The sequence below is a fragment of the Maniola jurtina genome, chromosome 14, assembly GCF_905333055.1.
Source record: "Maniola jurtina chromosome 14, ilManJurt1.1, whole genome shotgun sequence".
Lineage (NCBI taxonomy): Eukaryota > Metazoa > Arthropoda > Insecta > Lepidoptera > Nymphalidae > Maniola > Maniola jurtina.
Window position 1 is genome coordinate 11,970,483 of NC_060042.1, and position 19,997 is coordinate 11,990,479.

The 19,997-nt window shown below is 36.4% G+C and overlaps 1 protein-coding gene across 1 annotated transcript in view; it reads left to right on the forward strand.

Moving 5' to 3' along the window:
• LOC123871817 (unconventional myosin-XV) overlaps positions 1-19,997 on the forward strand; it is a 144,167-nt gene that overhangs the window by 111,107 nt on the left and 13,063 nt on the right. Inside the window, exon 23 of the mRNA XM_045915796.1 lies at positions 14,936-15,330. Within this exon, the coding sequence (XP_045771752.1) occupies positions 14,936-15,330 (395 nt within the window). The remainder of the gene's footprint in view (positions 1-14,935; positions 15,331-19,997) is intronic.

Genomic DNA, 19,997 nt, shown 5'->3' on the forward strand with positions numbered 1-19,997 from the left:
GATTTCAGTAATAACTAGAAAAGAGCTGATAACTTTCAAACGGCTGAACCGATTTTCTTTGATTATAGCTAAGAACACTCGATCAAGCCACCTTTCAAAACAAAAAAAAAAACTAAATTAAAATCGGTTCATTAGTTTAGGAGCTACAATGCCACAGACAGATACACAGATACACACGTCAAACTTATAACACCCCTCTTTTTGGGTCGGGGGTTAATTACTACTTAATACTTATAGATTAGTAGTAGGTAGGTAGGTATATTGCGGTGTTTTTGATAATACGAAGACCTATTTCTAGGATTTTTGATATAATATGTCTGTCATAATATTGTGTCATTACATTCCAAGTATGAAAACATGTATCTTTACCAACAATGGTTATAGGAAACAATTTCTTAATAATGACACGCGCGGAAAGTGTAAAAAAAACTCGTCACACACAATGTGTTCAGACTTCGGAGAAAGTTTCCTTTAATATTCATGTAAGAACGTTTTAAATAAGAAGATCTGCCACGAATTACATTCATACCGTCCGGTTACCTAAACAGTGGTTGAAGTACTGTAATTTTTAGGGTTCCGTACCCGAAAAGTACCAACGGAAACCTATTACTAAGATTCCGCTGTCCGTTCTGTCCACCTGTCTGTCTGTCTGTGGGCTGTATCTCATGACCGTAAAGTTATAGAAAATTGAAATTTTTACAGAATGTGTATTTGTATTGCCGCTGTAACAACAAATAATAAAAATTCAGAAATGACCGCCATGAAAATAAAAAAATTAAAGTGTTATTTGTACGGTGGTACGGAACCCACCGAATTTTTTTATGGCAAATAAAGGGTGGGCATTCGACCGTTAATTGGTTCGTAAAAGTTGAAAGTGTTCGTTCACAACCTTATCTTTTTACTGGACTTTATTTAAAGTGTTTATTTTTTTGGCCATACATATTTACTTTTTAGCTTTTACTTTTTAATAATGTCAACTTGATATAAGTTCCTGTGTGTAAGATAGAAACACGTCACGATCATTAAGTTAATCTAACATTAATTTTATGGATGCCAACTAAACACCAACAAGGACAGAATAATTTTATTTATTTTCTGGAAACACTACAACAATTAAATATCAGGCAATACATATATAAAACACTCAAACCATAACTGTAATGAAACATCTACACCCATTAAACAACTTATGTGCAAAATTTAACTTAATGTTAATATTTAACGATAGATTTAAGTTATAGCTTTAATATATTATAATAATATGTAATTGTTTATTGTCCCAAATAAGTAAAAATAAAATAAATAAACTAAATAATCAGGTATAGCACGCGTAGTTACGAAAACCAAAAAATCGAACCGAATTATGCCAACATCAGTGACGAATTAGTCGTAAAAGCACGCAACCCTCTGTATTTTATAAGACATGAACGTATTATACTATGTTATAAGATGTAGATGTAGCGAAAAATAATGTCTTTTACAAGACTTGTAGAATCTCAGGACAAAATAATAATAAACAATCGATTTGGCAACTTCAATCCCAAGTCTTAAAGGGTCGTGACCTAAAGTACTCGGTACTGCTCGGTGGGTAATTATTAATTACAATCAACAATTTTGGTTTTTTATATTTGCATACCGAAACTGTTTAGTTACACGTTCTAAATCGTAAGTTTTAGACATCACACTAATATTATAAAGGCGAAAGTTTGTATGTGTGTGTGTGTGTGTGTGTGTGTGTGTGTGTGTGTGTGTGTGTGTTTGTTACTTTTTCACGCAATAACTACTGGACGGATTTGGCTCAAATTTGGAATGGAGATAGATAATATCCTGGATTAGCACATAGACTACTTTTTATCCCGGAAAATCAAAGAGTTCCCACGGGATTTCAAAAAACCGAAATCCACGCGGGTGAAGCCGCGGGCATCTTCTAGTTTAAATAAATAGCAACTCTTGTTCCGATATAATAAAGCTCTCACAACGCTGTGGCCAAAGTTTAACAAACGCAAATATATTTCTTGTTTGGTCTTGGTTGGTCTGATTTATGGTTTTTATAAAGAATATTATTAGTCAAATTAAGCATGACTATAATATACCGTTTGCCATCCAAGTAGGCGTAAAGCTTGGGCTAAGAATAGGTACGACAAAAGTGCAACGGGTGGGGTTTGAACCGGCGACCTTTCAGATTTCAGCCGCTCCGTAACCGTTGAGCTATTCAACTTCTGAATTCTATAATGTATGCGTTTAGAGCGAAGGCCATGTTTCGGTTAGTGTTTTGTGATGGTATCAATGCAGAGCTAATACAATCCGCCGCCGTCAATCGGCGCGGACGACAATCGCGCGTGAATCGGAGCGTGCTTCCGTTTCCTAATGTTACACGCGAACCCGTGTGAATATAACCTTTTTTTGCACCTTTTCAATGGCGTTTCTAATTCGGCGAAATAGCAAACGTTTAAACGACTTTGATGCTGAGCTTCGATGACACAATGGTGTTCTCACCTTTGAAATTGCAACCGTATTAACAACTGCAACACAGTTTTGAAACTAACTCAGTTGTTACCGTACTTTACTGTAAAGGAATTTAAAAAGTTATAAATAAAGATTTTTCATTTTCATTTTTATTTATTATGTTGGTCGAGTTATGGTTAAGTTAGATTTAAAAAACCGGCCAAGTGCGAATCAAACTTGCACACCGAGGGTTCCGTACTCGGGTATTTTTTCCGACATTTTGCACGATAAATTAAAAATATAATGCATAAAAATAAATAAAAATCTGTTTTAGAATGTACCTAGGTAAAGCCCTTTCATATGCCACCCTACTTGGTATAGTTATTTTACTTTGAATATTGGAAATACTAATTATTATTTATTCATAAACACACTTTAATTTTATTTTTGTGATGAAACCACAAATTCACGGTTTTCAGATTTTTCATTTACTTGTGCTAGAAGTCCTACCTACCTGCCAAATTACATGATTCCAGGTCAACGGGAAGTACCCTAAAGGTTTTCTTGAAAGACACGACAGACGGACAGACAACAAAGTGATCCTATAAGGGTTCCGTTTTTCTTTTGAGATACGGAACTTTAAAAAAAGTAGTTAGACTATCAGAAGCAGAACACCGTTACATCGATTAAGAGCGAAATGAGAGATCGATTACCGATGTAGTTACTCTACGCACTAAATAAAGCGGCGATCTGTGTCACCAGCCGCTACGACACGGTGCAAACTGCAAATATTTAGATTTTAGATCACCAGAGCGACGTGCGAAGCTAATTTTATTGCAAATTGCCTTCCGTAAAACAATACTCGTATATAAATAACTAGCGGTTGCCCGCGACTTCGCGTACAATTTCTGATTTCCCAAGCAATGTCAGTCTACCAGCTATTTCACGGCCCAACAGTTTAACCGATTTTGATAAAATTTGGTTCAGAGTTAGCTTACATCTCGGGGAAGGACCTTAGGACAAGGCTACTTTTATCCCGGAAAACAAAGAGTTCCCGCGGGATTCTCATAAGGGTCCATCTGTTGTACCGATTTATATGAAATTTAGGTACAGAGGTAGCTTGCATCCCGGAAATTGACATAGGCAACTTTTATTCCGGAAATCAAAGAGTTCCCACGGGATTTTTAAAAAACCTTAATCCACGCGGACGAAGTTGCAGGCATCATCTAGTATTAGTATGGATACACGAACATCTGGCATCACGAAGCACGAAGCCACCTGTCATGCCTGTTCCTAAGCTATTTATGTTATTTGTATGTATTACGTTTAACACGCGCGCTCGGCTGTGTTTCCTGTATGCTCACCTGCTATTAACGTGTCTCTGTCCACTTTACCTAGTGCCATCGATGGTAAACATACATCGGAGGTTTGATAATTGAACCCAACGTATCTCTTACTTTTCTGTTAAGTATATTTTAACTTTTCCGCATTTTATGCAATTAAATATCGCTTTAAAAACATCGTAAGGAAACCTGTAACTCTTATTTTCCACGTGGACCTAATGTGTGTTTTATGCAATTAAATATCACTTGCTTTAACGGCGAAGGAAAACATCGTGAGGAAAGGTAAAGAGGAAAAGTCTTAAAGGTGTGTTAAGTCTGCCAAACCGCACTTGACCAGCGTGGTAGACTGTGGCCTAAACCCTTCTCATTCTGAGAGGAGACCTGTGCTCAGTAGTGAGCCGGTGATGCGATAATCACAACGATTTGTAAACGAACGTCTGGTGGGAGGCTTCGGCCGTGGCTAGTTAGCACCCTACCTGCAAAGCTGTGCCGCCAAGCGATTTAGCGTTCCGGTACGATGCCGTGTAGAAACCAAAGGAGTATGGGTTTAATGAAAACTGATACCCCTTCCATGCTAGCCCGCATCCATTTTAGACTGCATCATCACTAACCACCAGGTGAGATTGCAGTCAACTAACTTGTATCTGAATAAAAAAACTCCAAATAGTGCTAGCCGATGTTTCAATAATAAGCATCGTGCATGAAAGTGTAGTCACGGACTCATTGGTATGACAATTAGTTGAACTGAAATTGTCAATTACAGCTCCCGTACGCGAGCCCTCGCGTAAACCGAGCCGTCATTATTTCCGAACGCTCTCTTCGACTGCGGAAATTACGAGAAAGTTCCATTGACTCTATGAGAGCTATTTCCGTGGTCGCAAAAACCTGTGGAAACGAGGGGAAAAACAAGTGTTATGTTTTCATTTGTTTAAACGAACTTTGATTGACACACTCGAGTCTGAAAAGAAACAATGCGCTACGGGTAGAAATTCAAGCCGATTCAAATTTCACCTTTTGAGCTTGGGTCTTGTTTACTTCTAGCCTTGCTTGCTTTATGAAAAAATCGCAAGTGCGGCTATCGTATCTTCCTGCAACCTTTCAGGTTAGCGCGAATATAGATTTTGTAAAACCCCGCGAGAATTCGTTTTTCTGAATTACTCGTTTATCTAATACAAAGAGAATGTCGTTCGCAGAATGTCGTATAACTACTGGACGTCTGATTTGCAAAACTTATTCGAAAATGATGCCCGCAGCTTCGCCCGCGTGGATTGGTCAGATGCCCTGCAGCATCAGGATTGAGGAGTTGAGTTGAGTTTGGAGAGACTCCAAATTTTTTATGAAACAATGTCGCAAAGTTCCTCTATCGATTAAAAAAGAAATGACGCAAATCGGTTCAGAAATCTCGGAGATTTCGGTGTACATAGTAGAAAAACACAACTCCCTTCTTGAAAGTCGGTTAAAAAAGTATCCTATGTTACTCCCTGGTCAATTCTCTACTTGTCTGTGAAAATCCCGTCAAAATCGGTTCAGCTGTTCCCAAAATTAGCCTTTTCAAACAGACAGACAGACAGACAGACAGACAGACAGACAGACAGACAGACAGACAAAAATTTTAAAAACGTGTGATTCAGTTATAGTATCGTTCAAATAACCATATGACCTTAATATGCGGTAGTTATTTCGAAATTACAGACAGACACTCCAATTTTATTTATTAGTATAGATTCGCCAAACACAAAATATTCGCCGTATCCCGAATAGTGTGGCCAGTAGATTTGAGGTAGTTAGTTGTTAGTGAATTAGAGTAGTTGTAATGCCGAACTACTATTGTAACCAGAACCAGAGCGAACTAGAGTGAGGGAACTCTCGGTTTAATCCTGAATCGACGAAAATTATATTAGGATATGGTGACGTGAAATCATAGAACAAGTGTAAATTAAAAATTTATAACACCCCCGACAAGTGAAGGTTACAGTAACTAGAAAAAAGCTGATAACTTTCAAACGGCTGAACCGATTTTCTTGGATGATAGCTAAGAACACTCTCGATCAAGCCACCTTTCAAACAAAAAAAACTAAATTAAAATCAGTTCATTCGTTTAGGCGCTACGATGCCACAGACAGATACACAGATACACACGTCAAACTTATAACACCCCTCTTTTTGGGTTGGGGGTTAAAAATAGGGCTACGATAGGGCTACCTGCGTCAAATGTACTAACGTTAATTGACTGACAGTGACGTCGATGTCTCGACGTTTTGTTAGACGTTCCACTGTTCCACTGCTCGTATAATATAAATATTACTATTATAATAAATAGCAGAAAAGTTACTTCTTATAAATAAACTAACTTCTCTATAATAAAATTGAATTATTTATACCTACCAATGATGTAAGAATCTATTGTTCAAACTGTCATGCCATATTGAACATGAACATACCTAGTCATCGTTGGCATTTAATTTGTGATTCTTGTAACTTGTTGCATGATGATTATTTTTTATGTAATACACACTAGAGTGCTATCCAAGCATAAATTATTTCCAAGATTGAAATTAATATTCCAACTTTTACAATTAGGTATGAAATATGAATCTATGAATGCCTCGTATATAGAAATATAAATATCAATGATAATACATATTTTAACCGATCTATTAAAGAAGAGTTAGTAATTAGAAGGATTTTGTACAAGGATCTTACACAAACATCTAAATTACATACTTGATCAATGGAGATAACCATGGATCCATTATGATATTAGATAAACAAAATTATTTAATATGGAAATTGAAGAAAAGTTTACCGAATACTTCGTCGTTTGTCATCAAGTCAAGTGAAATTATTATATCTACTAACCGATGCCCGCGACTTCGCCCGCGTGGATTTAGGTTTTTCGAAATCCCGTGGGAACTCTTTGATTTTTCGGGATAAAAAGTAGCTTATGTGCTAATCCAGGATATTATCTATCTCCATTCCAAACAGCCAAATCCGTCTAGTAGTTTTTGCGTGCAGGAGTAACAAACATATACACACACACACACACACACACACACACACACACACACACACACACACACACACACACACACACACACACACACACACACACACACACACACACACACACACACACACACACACACATACAAACTTTCGCCTTTATAATATTAGTGTGAAGTGTGATATATTAGGACTAGCTGACTCACTCCGGCTTCGCTTGTGTGAAAATTCCTAAGTCCTTTCATAGTGTGGTTCTCCGTCATAGAGAAAAACTACGCGCAATCTCAATTATCTACAGTCAGCGCTTTGAGCTGTATCCCAAAGTCAATGTCAAATCATTTATTCAAATTCAACAATTGACAGTCAAAAGGTGTGCAATAGAATAGGCACATTTTTGATTGTCAATTTGTAAAATCATGATGTAGACGTAATGGTGATAATTAATTACGTAAACTTTACGAGGGTTCCAAATGCACCGAATCCAATAATCTTCTAGATTCATGATATAGGTACCTAGATCCGCCATTTTGTTCAACGCGAGATATCGATCAAGCTAGCATTATTGTTTAACAGCTATTGTAGTGAACGGAAGATGTCCGCAGGTACTACAAGGCGTCAGTGATATCATTCTAGCCTATCTGTATTGTCGCTGGCCTTGTTACACGCAATCTATGTAACTTTAAGTTATTATGCGACTTGTTATTACTAGTTGTAGCTCATTTTATATTTTCTATAACGTTTTAAGGTCGTTTATGAAGTAAAAGTGCATAAGTTTAGGTTCTTCGCAAACAAAACAAGATTCACACTAATATTATAGGTAAAGGGGAAAGTTTGTGTGTATGTTTGTTACTCTTTCACGCAAAAACTACTGGACGGATTTGGCTGAAATTTAGAGTGAAAATATATTATACCCTGGATTAACACATTGGCTACTTTTTATCCCGGAAAATTAAAGAGTTCCCACGGGATTTTAAAAATCTATATCCACGCGAACGAAGTCGCGGGCATCAGTTAGTCAAACAATAAAATGTAAATAGGTATAAAGTCACTATTTACCTACTTACTCGTAGTTTGTGAAAAATACTTTCGAGGAAAAATGCTTTATTTTTAAAAACAAGGTTTGAATCTACTGTAGACACAATAAAATCCTGAAAACCTTGATGGTTAGATCCATATCGTCGCTGCGCATGCAAAATCGCTATGTATTTTTTTAGGATTTTCGTTTTTGATGTAATTTTGTTTGGTTTTAAAAGGCTTGTGTACATTTATATAAACCTTTTTTATATAAACTTTAATAGGTTTATGTGCTATTTCAAGAGATAATCTTTTTAGCTACCTACGTAAAAGTTAAGCATATTTTTTCAAAAAATTTAAGTTTAAAAGGGTCTCCTGAAAACTTGTGATTTTCCACATAGCGGAATAGATATACTTACCTTTCTAATATTGTAAATGGGGAAATGTGATAGGTATTAGGTACCTACTAATATTATGAATGGGGAAATGGTGACACGGCCCAACCACTTTTGATGTTCTGTACAGAGTTAGCTTGATCCTGAAACGGACAATGGTACTTTTACTCCCGGAAGATGAAAAATTTCCCACGGGATTTTTAATAACCTTGGTCATAAATAAAGGCCCGAGTATCATCTATTAGAACATATAAATTTAGTGGTAGGTAAATGTAAGTAGGTATATACTTGAAAGAAAGAAAGCGAATGTTTCTAAACACGCATTGTAATCGATTGAGAAAACCTTTGCAGCCTTTGTTCATTTCCGTGGGATTATAAGATTGTGAGTGAGTACTGTGCAAGGGCAACTTTGCAAGTTATATTAAGTAAGTACGTTAGCCCGCGTCTGCGTGAATAGGTTTTCAAGAAATCCTTCAGGAACTCTTCTCGGTACAAAAAGTAACCTGTGTGTTAATTCAGGGTACAAGCTATCTTCATGCGCTGCAAAATCGGTTCGATTTTGTGGCGAGAAGGGATCAAATATCCAAACTTACTCATTTATTATTAATATTTGGATTAAGATTCAATTTATTATCTCTTCTAGCTTACCCACAGAATATAGAATTTACTACCTATAAAGCAGCTAATGAAACTACAAGTGTAAATTAATAATAACACCCCCGACAAGTGAAGGTTACAGTAACTAGAAAAGAGCTGATAACTTTCAAACGGCTGAACCGATTTTCTTGGATTATAGCTAAGAACACTCTCGATCAAGCAACCTTTCAAACAAAAAAACCTAAATTAAAATCGGTTCATCAGTTTAGGAGCTACGATGCCACAGACATACACAGATACACACACAGATACACACTTATAACACCCCTCTTTTTGGGTCGGAGGTTGATAAAAGTAGTGCCAACATCTGAGCAGGTGTAAATGTCCCGTGTTTAATTTTTGATGTGACAGCAATTCTCACTACAGTTGTAACGGTCAGTAAACGCGGGATTGAGGGAGACAGCGCGTGCCGGGACTTCAAACCGATCATTATGTAGTCCGACATCAAACAAACCGACCAGTTCAAGTGCGTGGGCACCTTTACTGGTAATTTCTTTAACAATACTTCTGAGTTTTTACCCCCGACCCAAAAAGAGGGGTGTTATAAGTTTGACGTGTGTATTGTTTATTGTGTGTTATTATTGTCCGGGATATCGGGGGGGGGGCAACCCCCCCCCCCCCCCCCCCCCCCGCCCCGGCTACGGCTATATGTGTCTGTGGCATCGTAGCTCCTAAACTAATGAACCGATTTCAATTTGATTTTTTTTTGTGTGAAAGGTGGCTTGATCGACAATGTTCTTGGCTATAATCCAAGAAAATCGGTTCAGCCGTTTGAAAGTTATCAACTCTTTTCTAGTTACTTTAACCTTCACTTGTCGGGGGTGTCATACATTTTTAATTTACACTTGTGTCACATAACTACGTAAATGCAGCCGTCTGCCATCTACGAGAAAATAATACTTCCTACTCTACTTCCATGGAGAAGCCAACTTAGTGTAGTTTGACTGCTACAGGCGTCTGACGATCAATTCTGATTATTATATTCTGTTATTTAAACATTTGCTTCATAAAATCAGCCAATCACAATAATTGCGATTTTATTTTATTTTTGTTACACTCAAAACCAACAAAACCAACGATGGTTTTTGGTTTTCTGGCACTGAATGTAACAAAAATAAAATCGCAATTATTGTGATTGGCTGATACCAGTAGTCGTAAAATAACAAATGAGCAAATAATCACCTATCATAAGGAAAGGATCTAAGGAAAGCAATATAACAGCGCTAATAGCTTAGAAAGTGTGGAAGCGGTCCGTATCGGCGGTAACGATGTATTTAATGATATGAACTGCCAGCGCGTACGTAGTACGTACCAATAATGCGAACCCGTCTCTCTTATTGTTGAATACTTACCCAGGTACATACAATAAAAGGAGAAACTGATGGACGGACGTATCAACGACAGCTGGAATTGCTTGCTTCTCTAGAAACTTAAAATCAAAATCAAAACTTATTTATTTTATGTAGGACAATTAGTCATGTCCTTTATGCTATGTCTGTGACTCTGCCGCCGTTTTGGAATGCAGCTTCTACCGAGAAAAGCTGGCAAGAAGTCAGCTGTGGCTCTTTTCAAAACAAAAAGTTACAATATGTATTGTAACAATACAACTACACTATATTGTGGGCAACTGAAAGCCCAGCTTCTTTGTCGCTTCATAAATTCTACTCGTATAATGCATCCTAATGTTAAAACTCTTGTGAAGGTTTTCTTTACAACGCAAACCCTCCCAAGGCTCCATACGTCATTCGAGAGCACCTGAATAAAATCACGATTAACAACCACGGATAAATGTTTTAAAGTAGCACTATATCTGGGTATATTCAGCGTAAGTATATACCTAGTGCTATTTTAATAGCAGCATTTATCCTATTAAATTCAAAATTTAAAAACCCCCGACACAAAACTCTCTAAAAAGTAAATAACTTTCAAACGGCTGAACCGATTTTCTTGGATTATAGCTAAGAACACTCTCGATCAAAGCCAACTTTCAAACAAAAGAAAACTAAATTAAAATCGGTTCATTCGTTTAGGAGCTACAATGCCACAGATACACAAACACACAGATACACACGTCAAACTCCCTCATAACACCCCTCTTTTTCGGTCGGGGGCTTAAAACCCTAAAGAAGTTAACCGTCAAACTTGTACCTACTAACTGGTACCTACTCGCTTGGATTCGCTTGGATACACTTAGTATTATCACGTACGAGTAGGTACATGCTAAGAACGTTTGATGTAGGTCATTTTGTGACCTGAACAACTTGTTATCACAATATTAGCACCTCCGCGACATACTTACAATCTCATACTTAAAGATTGCTACCTTGTACTTCTATTCAATAAAATAGAAACATTTTTTATTGAAATGAACCGATTCGAATCACACTATCACACTAATATTATAAAGGAGAAAGTTTGTATGTGTATGTGTGTGTATGTTTGTTACTCCTTCACGCAAAAACTACTGGACGGATTGGGCTGAAATTTAGAATGGAGATAGATTATACCCTGGATTAGCACATAGGCTACTTTTTATCCCGGAAAATCAAAGAGTTCCCACGGGAATTTTAAAAAACCTACATCCACGCGAACGAAGTCGCGGGCAACAGCTAGTAGTAAATAAATCTACTGTTACCTACCTAAAGATTGTTAAGTAGGCATAGTTCTATAGAACATTATATAAACTTTTCTTTATTGTAATAAAATTTAAAAAAAGATAGTCAAATAAATCTGCTCGTACCGTACCACTATCGATATTTTGTACGGATTTCGAAAATATCACGGAATTATTCGTATAGTTATCCTATACTAGGTACATTAATATGATTATTATTACATGATAGTGTCCTTGCTGAAATTTATCCAAATTTTCATTGCTACGAATCGATGAATGCTTTTTAATTGGTCCGATTAGTCTACCTATACCAAGAGGGACGTAAATAAAAACAATTGTAACCTAAAAAACTGTGTCCCATTAATCATTGAACAATAACGGTATATATTGGTATAACGTGCTCAGTTTTCGCGATTTATCGGAGCGAATGGATACTACATAAATATTAATTAAAACCGGTCAAGTGCGTGTCGATCCACGCTCAGTGTAGGGTTCCGTAGCCGTCCATCACAATATACTAGCTATTTACATAACTAACAACTTCATCTAAGTGATTTTCAATGAAAATACGACTCCGAGTACATTTTTGAGTTGGTTGACTATTACTCGTTAACTTGTAAAGCCTAGTTAGCCGTGCTAGTTTTCCGTCTAACTTCGCTATACATCCAAAAACAACCATTTAATTGACTTTCACAAAAAAAATCCCTGAATCAGAAAATGGTTTTGCATACCGCAATGTTTTTGAAAGACGTATCACCTCTTAATATGAGATAGACGAGAGAAAAATCGACCTCACTTTCGTGTAATGGAGGAACCTACCTTAAAGATATTTTTTTTAAAGATTTTATATTACCACTTTGCGAGCGTGATTACCATTTAGCGTATACCCATACCACATTACAGCTTTCTAGAACTAATAGGCTCTGAACTACGGACGGACAGATGGACTTAGCGAAACTATAAGGCAGGCGGTTGGCAACAGGCGGACGATCGAATCTTGGACCGCTGAATATTTTTAATACCTATCTATGAATGAATAAATTAAAAAGTTTAACTTTTACACATTTTGCATGATAATATGCACTTTCGTAGGATTATAACTTTCGCATTTGTTGTTCCTCACGTAAACCAAACTATATATTATTATGTATAATGAACTAGCTCAAGACCATCAGTGTGATTTTCCGCATTTATTTCTGAACCTCGATAAAAAAATTAAACAGTATTCGGACCCCACTTAGAATCACTTGCCGACTCCTGCTATAAGGGTTCCTTATTGACTACGGAACTCTAAAAATGGAAAAAAGTCGCCGCCGAAGCGCATCGGGCGGGCGCATACCGCCGACGCACATCGCGACTGCGACCGCGCATGCAAGTGCAGCGCGAGAAATATTTCTATCTGATTTTCCCAATTTTCCCACATTTTCTTGCCGAATTTGAACGATGTGAAACGAATATAAACCTCGAAACGAACCCGACGCGATAAACGAGTTTTCGCGCAATGTATTGAGATTGAGAGTGAAGTGTTTTCGGTAAAATGGAAAACATTTACGGTGTTATACGCACGCTGAGCAGGAAAACATTGAAACGAAAGCAACAGGTAATTCGAAAACCATAATTAGCGATATTGCATGAATTTTTATGCATAATATATCAGTTTCAAATTCAAATTTCAAAGCCGGGCAGATGGACTAGTTATTAATAGAATTTTATTACATTACAACTAACAACGTAATAAGCGTAACCAGTAAAGTTTTCATTTAATTTCCACCAGCTAGCTACCTGAATTTCCAGTTAATTAATAACCATTCTTATAATCACCAAAGCTATTGATTAAATTAAGGAATACAACCATTTTCTAAGAAAGTTCCTAGATAAAACCTGGATGTCTTAGTAGGTACTTACAGGCTACTAAAAGGGGCTAGAATAAAGATTCTAGAGATTACTTTTTTGGTGTAGAATGCAGCGGTGATCGTGGCTGTTGATAGAAAGAATTACGAACTCGAATAAACGAACGAACGATCAAGTAGAATAAAATTTTGCAAGTTATTTAGATTAATAGCTTAAAATACCTTTCCTTTCTGGTATGTTTCGTTGGTATTTGTTTCATAAACATAAAAAATTACGCCAATAAACACGCAAATTGTTCGAGATCAAATACTACCTATGTAACAAGATGATTGGAAATAATCATTTTATTTACTTATTTAAACATCTATTCTGACGAAATCTCCAAACTCATTCTGAATTCTCATAGAGCGAGGCTTCTATATCAATAACAATAGACATCAAAGAAATCGGTTTTACGTTATCTTTCCCGGGTCTTAAAATAGACATAAACGCGCTCAAAGCTCGCCCTATTTCGACCATTCGTCGATACTTATAAATAATATTTTTATTTTTTAATAAGTATATATTTTTTTTTTTGTTAATTTTCTAATTATATTAATCAACTTTTATGTACAATATTGTTTTGGTAATAGAGTCATAGACTCTATGATCAAGAGAACATTGTTGTTAAGTCAATTTTTTTTTTTTAAATTGGTTGTACATAAAACTGTTTTAACCCTATCTGTTTTACAGATTGATTGTTGAATTAGTCTACACTCTACAGTATAGTAGTTTGTATTTATTTACTGTGCACTGTAGGTTGAAACGAATATTGCATGTTTTAATGTCTGTCTGCTAGCTTTTTACGGTCCATCGTTTTAACCATTTTTGGCGAAATTTGGTACAGAGACAGCTTGCATCCCAGAGACGGATATAGACTTACTTTTCTTTACTTTTTGTCCCAGAAAATCTCAAAAATGGTAAAACAACGTCGACGTAATCGCCGGTGTTTAATACAGAGATACCTTGCATCTGGAGCCGGAAATGGGCTACAAGTACTTTTTATCCAATAATAATAATCAAAGAGAAAATCAAAGAGTTCTAACGGGTTTTTAAAAAATCTTAATCCCACAGACGGAGTCGCAGGCATCATCTAATAAAAAAGTAATTAAAAATTCTTATTACAGTAGTCTTCCCGCAGTATATTGCTTTTTACCGTTTCCATAGTGGCGAAAAAAATGAAAATATGTGGGTCGATTAAATTTGTTAAGTGCATCACGCTTTCATGCGCGGCTCGCGGCGGCCGAATGCTTTACCATAGCTAATATTAATAATAATTGTTTCTTTAATAAGTAAATGAACAAATTTACTCTATTTTGTAACAGAAAATCACGGAATCCTCAAATATGTAACCAAGGCAGGCTATCGGAAGAAACAATAAATAACCTGTTTACCGGGATGCAAGGTATTTCTTTACAAAATTTTGTCAAAGTTGATTAAGGTGAAACCGTGAAAAGTTGACAGACACAATTTTGCATTTATCATAACTTTTGCATTTAACTTAGTATCATCTTAGTATAGATTGTAATCTACCAACGACCAAGTAGTTAATACTGTTATCTTATTTGTTACAGATACAACCAAAACCAACAACCAACGGCGTGACAAACACAAACAGAGAAAAGATAACAGAGAGAGATACTAGAGATGTAAGAGACTCAAGAGAATCCAGAGAGTCAAGAGAGTCCAGAGAGTCGAGAGAGTCGAGGGAGTCAAGGGAATCGAGAGAGTCGCGTGAAATGAGAGAACTCCGAGAGTCTAGGGAAGAAATAGAAGTGGAGATCCGAGATAGACGAGGACCGACGTCATCTCCGGTGCCGCGGGAACGTGAGAGGGACAGGGATAGAGATAGAGAGCGGGACCGGGAAAGAGAGATGCGAGATGATAGAAGAGAGCAGTCAACTCCACAGCACGATGGCCGACATCCACTTCTGCAGTTCGCAGTGGATCATTTTAGACAGAGCCCTGAGTAAGTCCCTCTTTTTTTATTAATTGTATGCTTTATTTTTTCTAGCTATTTTTTTTATCCGACACGAAACCTTTTATTTATGTCGTATGCCAAAAGCTGCCGAAATGAGTTGGTCGGCATTAAAAAAAAATTTTAGCCATTGATTTTTATGGACAACTCACGCTTCACCAAAAAATTGACTATGCCAAATTGTTTGCACAAAAAAAGAGCTGAAGTTTTCTATGATAATTTCCCTGTACCTCCTATGATTTTGGATTTTCCCATAATGTCCCAGTCAAAAAAAAAACACTGTATAGTCGTAATGTGGCATTCCTTTGAGAATAAATGTATCACAATTACTCATATTCACGGCTCACATTTTCCCAATTGTTTCCCAATGTTTAATTAGTCAATATGCAATTTTGCAATAAAGAAGAAGGGTCAGCCACCTAGATTCGAACAGACATAATCCATTGTTATATCACATTATGTGGCCACTCAGCAAGGCATTGTTTGACGCAGGAAAATTGCGTGCCCAATCCACACGGAATTGCGCATGCCGCATGCTAAATACGAAAGCGGGTTTAAATATCATCAAGTTTGTTCATAGATATTCTTATTAATTAGCCTGTGATAGCTTAGTGGTTGAGACGCCCGCCTCTTAATCGGAGGTCGGGGATTCGATCCCGGGCATGCACCTCTAACTTTTCGGAGTTATGTGCGTTTGAAGTAATTAAATATCACTTGCTTTAACGGTGAAGCAAAACTTCGTGAGGAAACCTGCACATCTGAGAGTACTTCATAATGTTCTTAAGGGTGTGTGAAGTCTGCCAATCTGCTCTTGGCCAGCGCGGAAGACTATGGCCAAAACCCTTTTCACTCTCAGAGGAGAGTCTGTCAGTCAGTCACAATGCAAAAGAGCCGAAATGAGAACCAAAAGTGGAAAGCTCAGATGTAGGGCACGATAGAAAATAACAACGCCTCGTGAAAATTGTAAGCACGTTTTGTTTCGAGTGTATTGAAGAAAACTCGCGTACCTGTTCTTACGCGGGATTGTTCGCCATGCGAGAATATGAAAGCTGCTACAACTCCATTTACTTAAATTCCATCTTCATTTGTTAGGAAAATGTTTCAAAGTTTGATATTTTTAATATCATCTAATGATTTTCAGGGAAAAATTATGTCTCGTGTATCGAGCAATTTAGAAAGTAATTTTTTCAATAGTCTACTCTAGTCCATCTTCATTTCTTAGTGAAATGTTGCAACGTTGGAAAAACTATGTCTCTGTCTATCGAGCAATTTAGAAATTAATTTTTTCAATAGTCTATAGAATATTTTTTTTTAATTCCCTTATAAGTTGAGCCCTAGACTGCAATCATACCTGGATGTGTAAATATTCTCTATTTCAAAAATCAATCAAACGACACGTAACTTCCTTATCTTATTACAATTACTGTAATCGTAGCTTATGATTTCTTCATACATCTAACCTACAGTAGATGTTCTTACGCGAAGGTAGATTACCGATCTACAGTTCCACTGTCTCTTAACATTGTTCTGTAACGATAAAAAGCGTGTAGCTTTGTGTATTTGCATTCAATAAACACTCTTTACTAGGAATCCCAACTACTCTTATTTCTGTAATTACATCACTAGGGTTGGTACTTGTCTTTATTATTTTTCTTTTAATCTTTTTGGTAGATACTTGTATAATTTCATCCTTAAACTAGCGAACCGGCCCGGCTTCGCACGGGTAGCCTTTACACGGCGCACGCAACGGAAGCTCTCGGATGAGACGATTTTTTTCTACTTACTCTACATACCGGTAGCTGTTTTTCGCAAAATGTTCATAAGTTATAGCCTATAACCGTTTTAGATAATCTTTCTTTTTGTTAATGAATACCATATGAAAATCCATACAGTAGTTTCTGAGATTAGCCCGAATAAACACGAACTCAGCACGGCGGGGGACTTTATAATGCCTGATGTTATTATAAAGCTCAAAAACTCTTTCCTTGCAAATAATTTTCACGATATGTAATTTCATACCGTTTGTGAAGAGCATACGTGGAATATCAATACTGTGCATTTTTCATGTTCCAAACGGTTAAATCCTGATATAATCTCTTCATTGGCCATTAAACTGCATAATTTTAGGTTAATTGTGTTTAATATACCTACTTACAACTACAAAATGTTTTCTTAATTAATAAAATTGTGATAAAATACTGTTCTTTCTTATCTCTGATTACATAAATTATGTATTTCACATAAGTAGGTACTCTGCGTTATATGGTAGTGACATTGTTACTTAGTACATATTACTAAACTAAGGAGCCAAATTAAGCGCACCTAGTGTGTACTAATTTCCACGACATACTGCCGAAGTATTCATTTGTATTGTTTTGCATTTAATGTGTTAACAAAATAAGTGTTTTCTTCATCATTACAACATGCAGTTCTAACGAGAGAAATCCAAAAAACTTGCAAAAGTTCAGTGCAGGTTAACGCATACATATATTATTATCATGTCGTTACATAATTATTTTATAGGTTTTCACTTTATCATAATTACAATCTCGCTGTATGATCAAGTATTTTTGCTAAGTTCTGTTTGGTTTTTTAGTGGCATCGTGCCAGAAAATCTCTTGTGAATATACCCAAATTATACTAATATGTTTTTTAAGAATATCTATAGTACCTACATATTATTTACTAGGTACATTTAGTAAAATTCGTTTTCTAATCGTAACCCTGGATCATTTGCAGGGCTGGAGAAATACATTACTCCGCCAGATAGTTCGCCAGAAAGGTGTTCAGAAACTGTTTCAAAGGTCAACCTGTCTGATACCTAGATACCTATAATATTATTTATTCAATAAGCTTCTACACTGAAGGCGCAGGAACGCCTTCTGTATATTAGTATAGTACCATTTGAAACATTTGAATTAACATAATCTATTCAAAGTTCAATGTTATGATAAACAATTGATTGAAAGTTAATGTGCGTAAGTGTTGGAAGGTAATTAGATGCCTACGTAAAATTTTTCACGCCCTCTTATCTCCGAAACTAATAACTGTAATCTCTTCATTCAATTTCATTTGCACTCTAATAATAATAATGATTAGAGATTTTTTAACGTGGCAGCTTTATGGCCCGTAGTTCCTACATCCTACTTCCTAAAAAGATGCCTGTACCAAACTCATTTAGCATACGTATGTAGATGTAGACTAGGTATATAATTTACATGCTTTGGCTGTTTTTTTTTACAAACAAAACACCTATTATGTTTTAGTGTTAATTAAGCAACAAATTACGCTATAAAACCCACGAGAGTTTTTCTATTTTGAAAAAACAATGCCTCGTAAAGAGTGTTCTGAAAAAAAGGCAGCCCTAGGCAGTCGGTCTGGGAACTTCGGTCGCGCGGAACGCGTTCAAAGTTGTCGTGGGAGGTCGCCAGAAGTGCGGTCGGCCATGCCGTGTGTTGCCGCATCGCGTTTGACGCACAGAATGCAAGTATCTGTCAAATACAGAAGTAAACTGGGCTGTATGCTTGTGTACCTTTGCTTGAAAAAACTAGATAAAACATATGACATATATTTTCAATTTTTTTTTGTGAAAAAAGGCAAAGGTCTGGGACCATCCAGCTTAGTTGACTTCATAAGTTTTCACGTCGGTTGCTTTTAAGTTTTGAGTGAATGTGTTCAGGCTATGAAGTGATATTACCTTCTTTGAGACAAAGTCAAAACTTCAAGATGTCTAATGTAGAGACCGTAGAGTCTTTACCATACGTGAGTAAACGTAAAATAACGTAAACGTTACGTATACTTATTGCCCTAACATTAGGGCTTGTCTTGTCTCAATGTTTTTCTAAGCCCACTCATTTAACTAGGTCCGGAAATACTAATAACAATGCTTAAATCTCCATAACTGGGTAAAGCTTCGCACGAAACTCTGTGTGTCGAAAATAGCAATTGTACAAGATACTACATTGCTACTACAAAACCAGTACCTACTTACACTACGGCATACTAAAAACATTCGGTACTTTCGATCAAATATGCTAATTCTCTATTCCATGCTTTCAATAATTGCTGATAAATGTGGTTTCTAGAGAACTTAAGTCAATTAAAGATCTACTCTAACGAACCTCATCTGCCAGGTTTGTGTTTCATCACCCCAGACACACAGTTGGTATGGTCGATAGATAGGTATACCTATAGGTACCTAGCGCATATCTCACGATAGTTTAGATCAAAACCAGAAGCAGATTTTCACTGATTGTTTATTATTGATATCTCACAAAGAGTATGAATACTCTTGTAAAACTTGTTCTTCTAATAACTTTGTTTCATCTTGCAATTCGAATATTGTAATTGTAAATACGTCAACATAGTTTCTTTGCTCCACTCAGTACAGTTTTATCGGTTATTTTGTTTTCGATTGCCAAAATAAACTTGAACCTACCTATTGGAATTCCAAGTTGACTTAAATTTAGCTTTAAAGTTTAGACCATTGCTCTGGATTCCTGCAATTAGCATCAGTCCCAGAAGCAAAATCGAATTTACCTACGGGTCTTACATAAATATTGTTAACGTGAGGTTATGTTAGTTTTGAACACGAATCAATGCAAACTGGTTGCTACTGTTCATAAATCGTAACGTAATAATTTGCTTTAAATTAATTG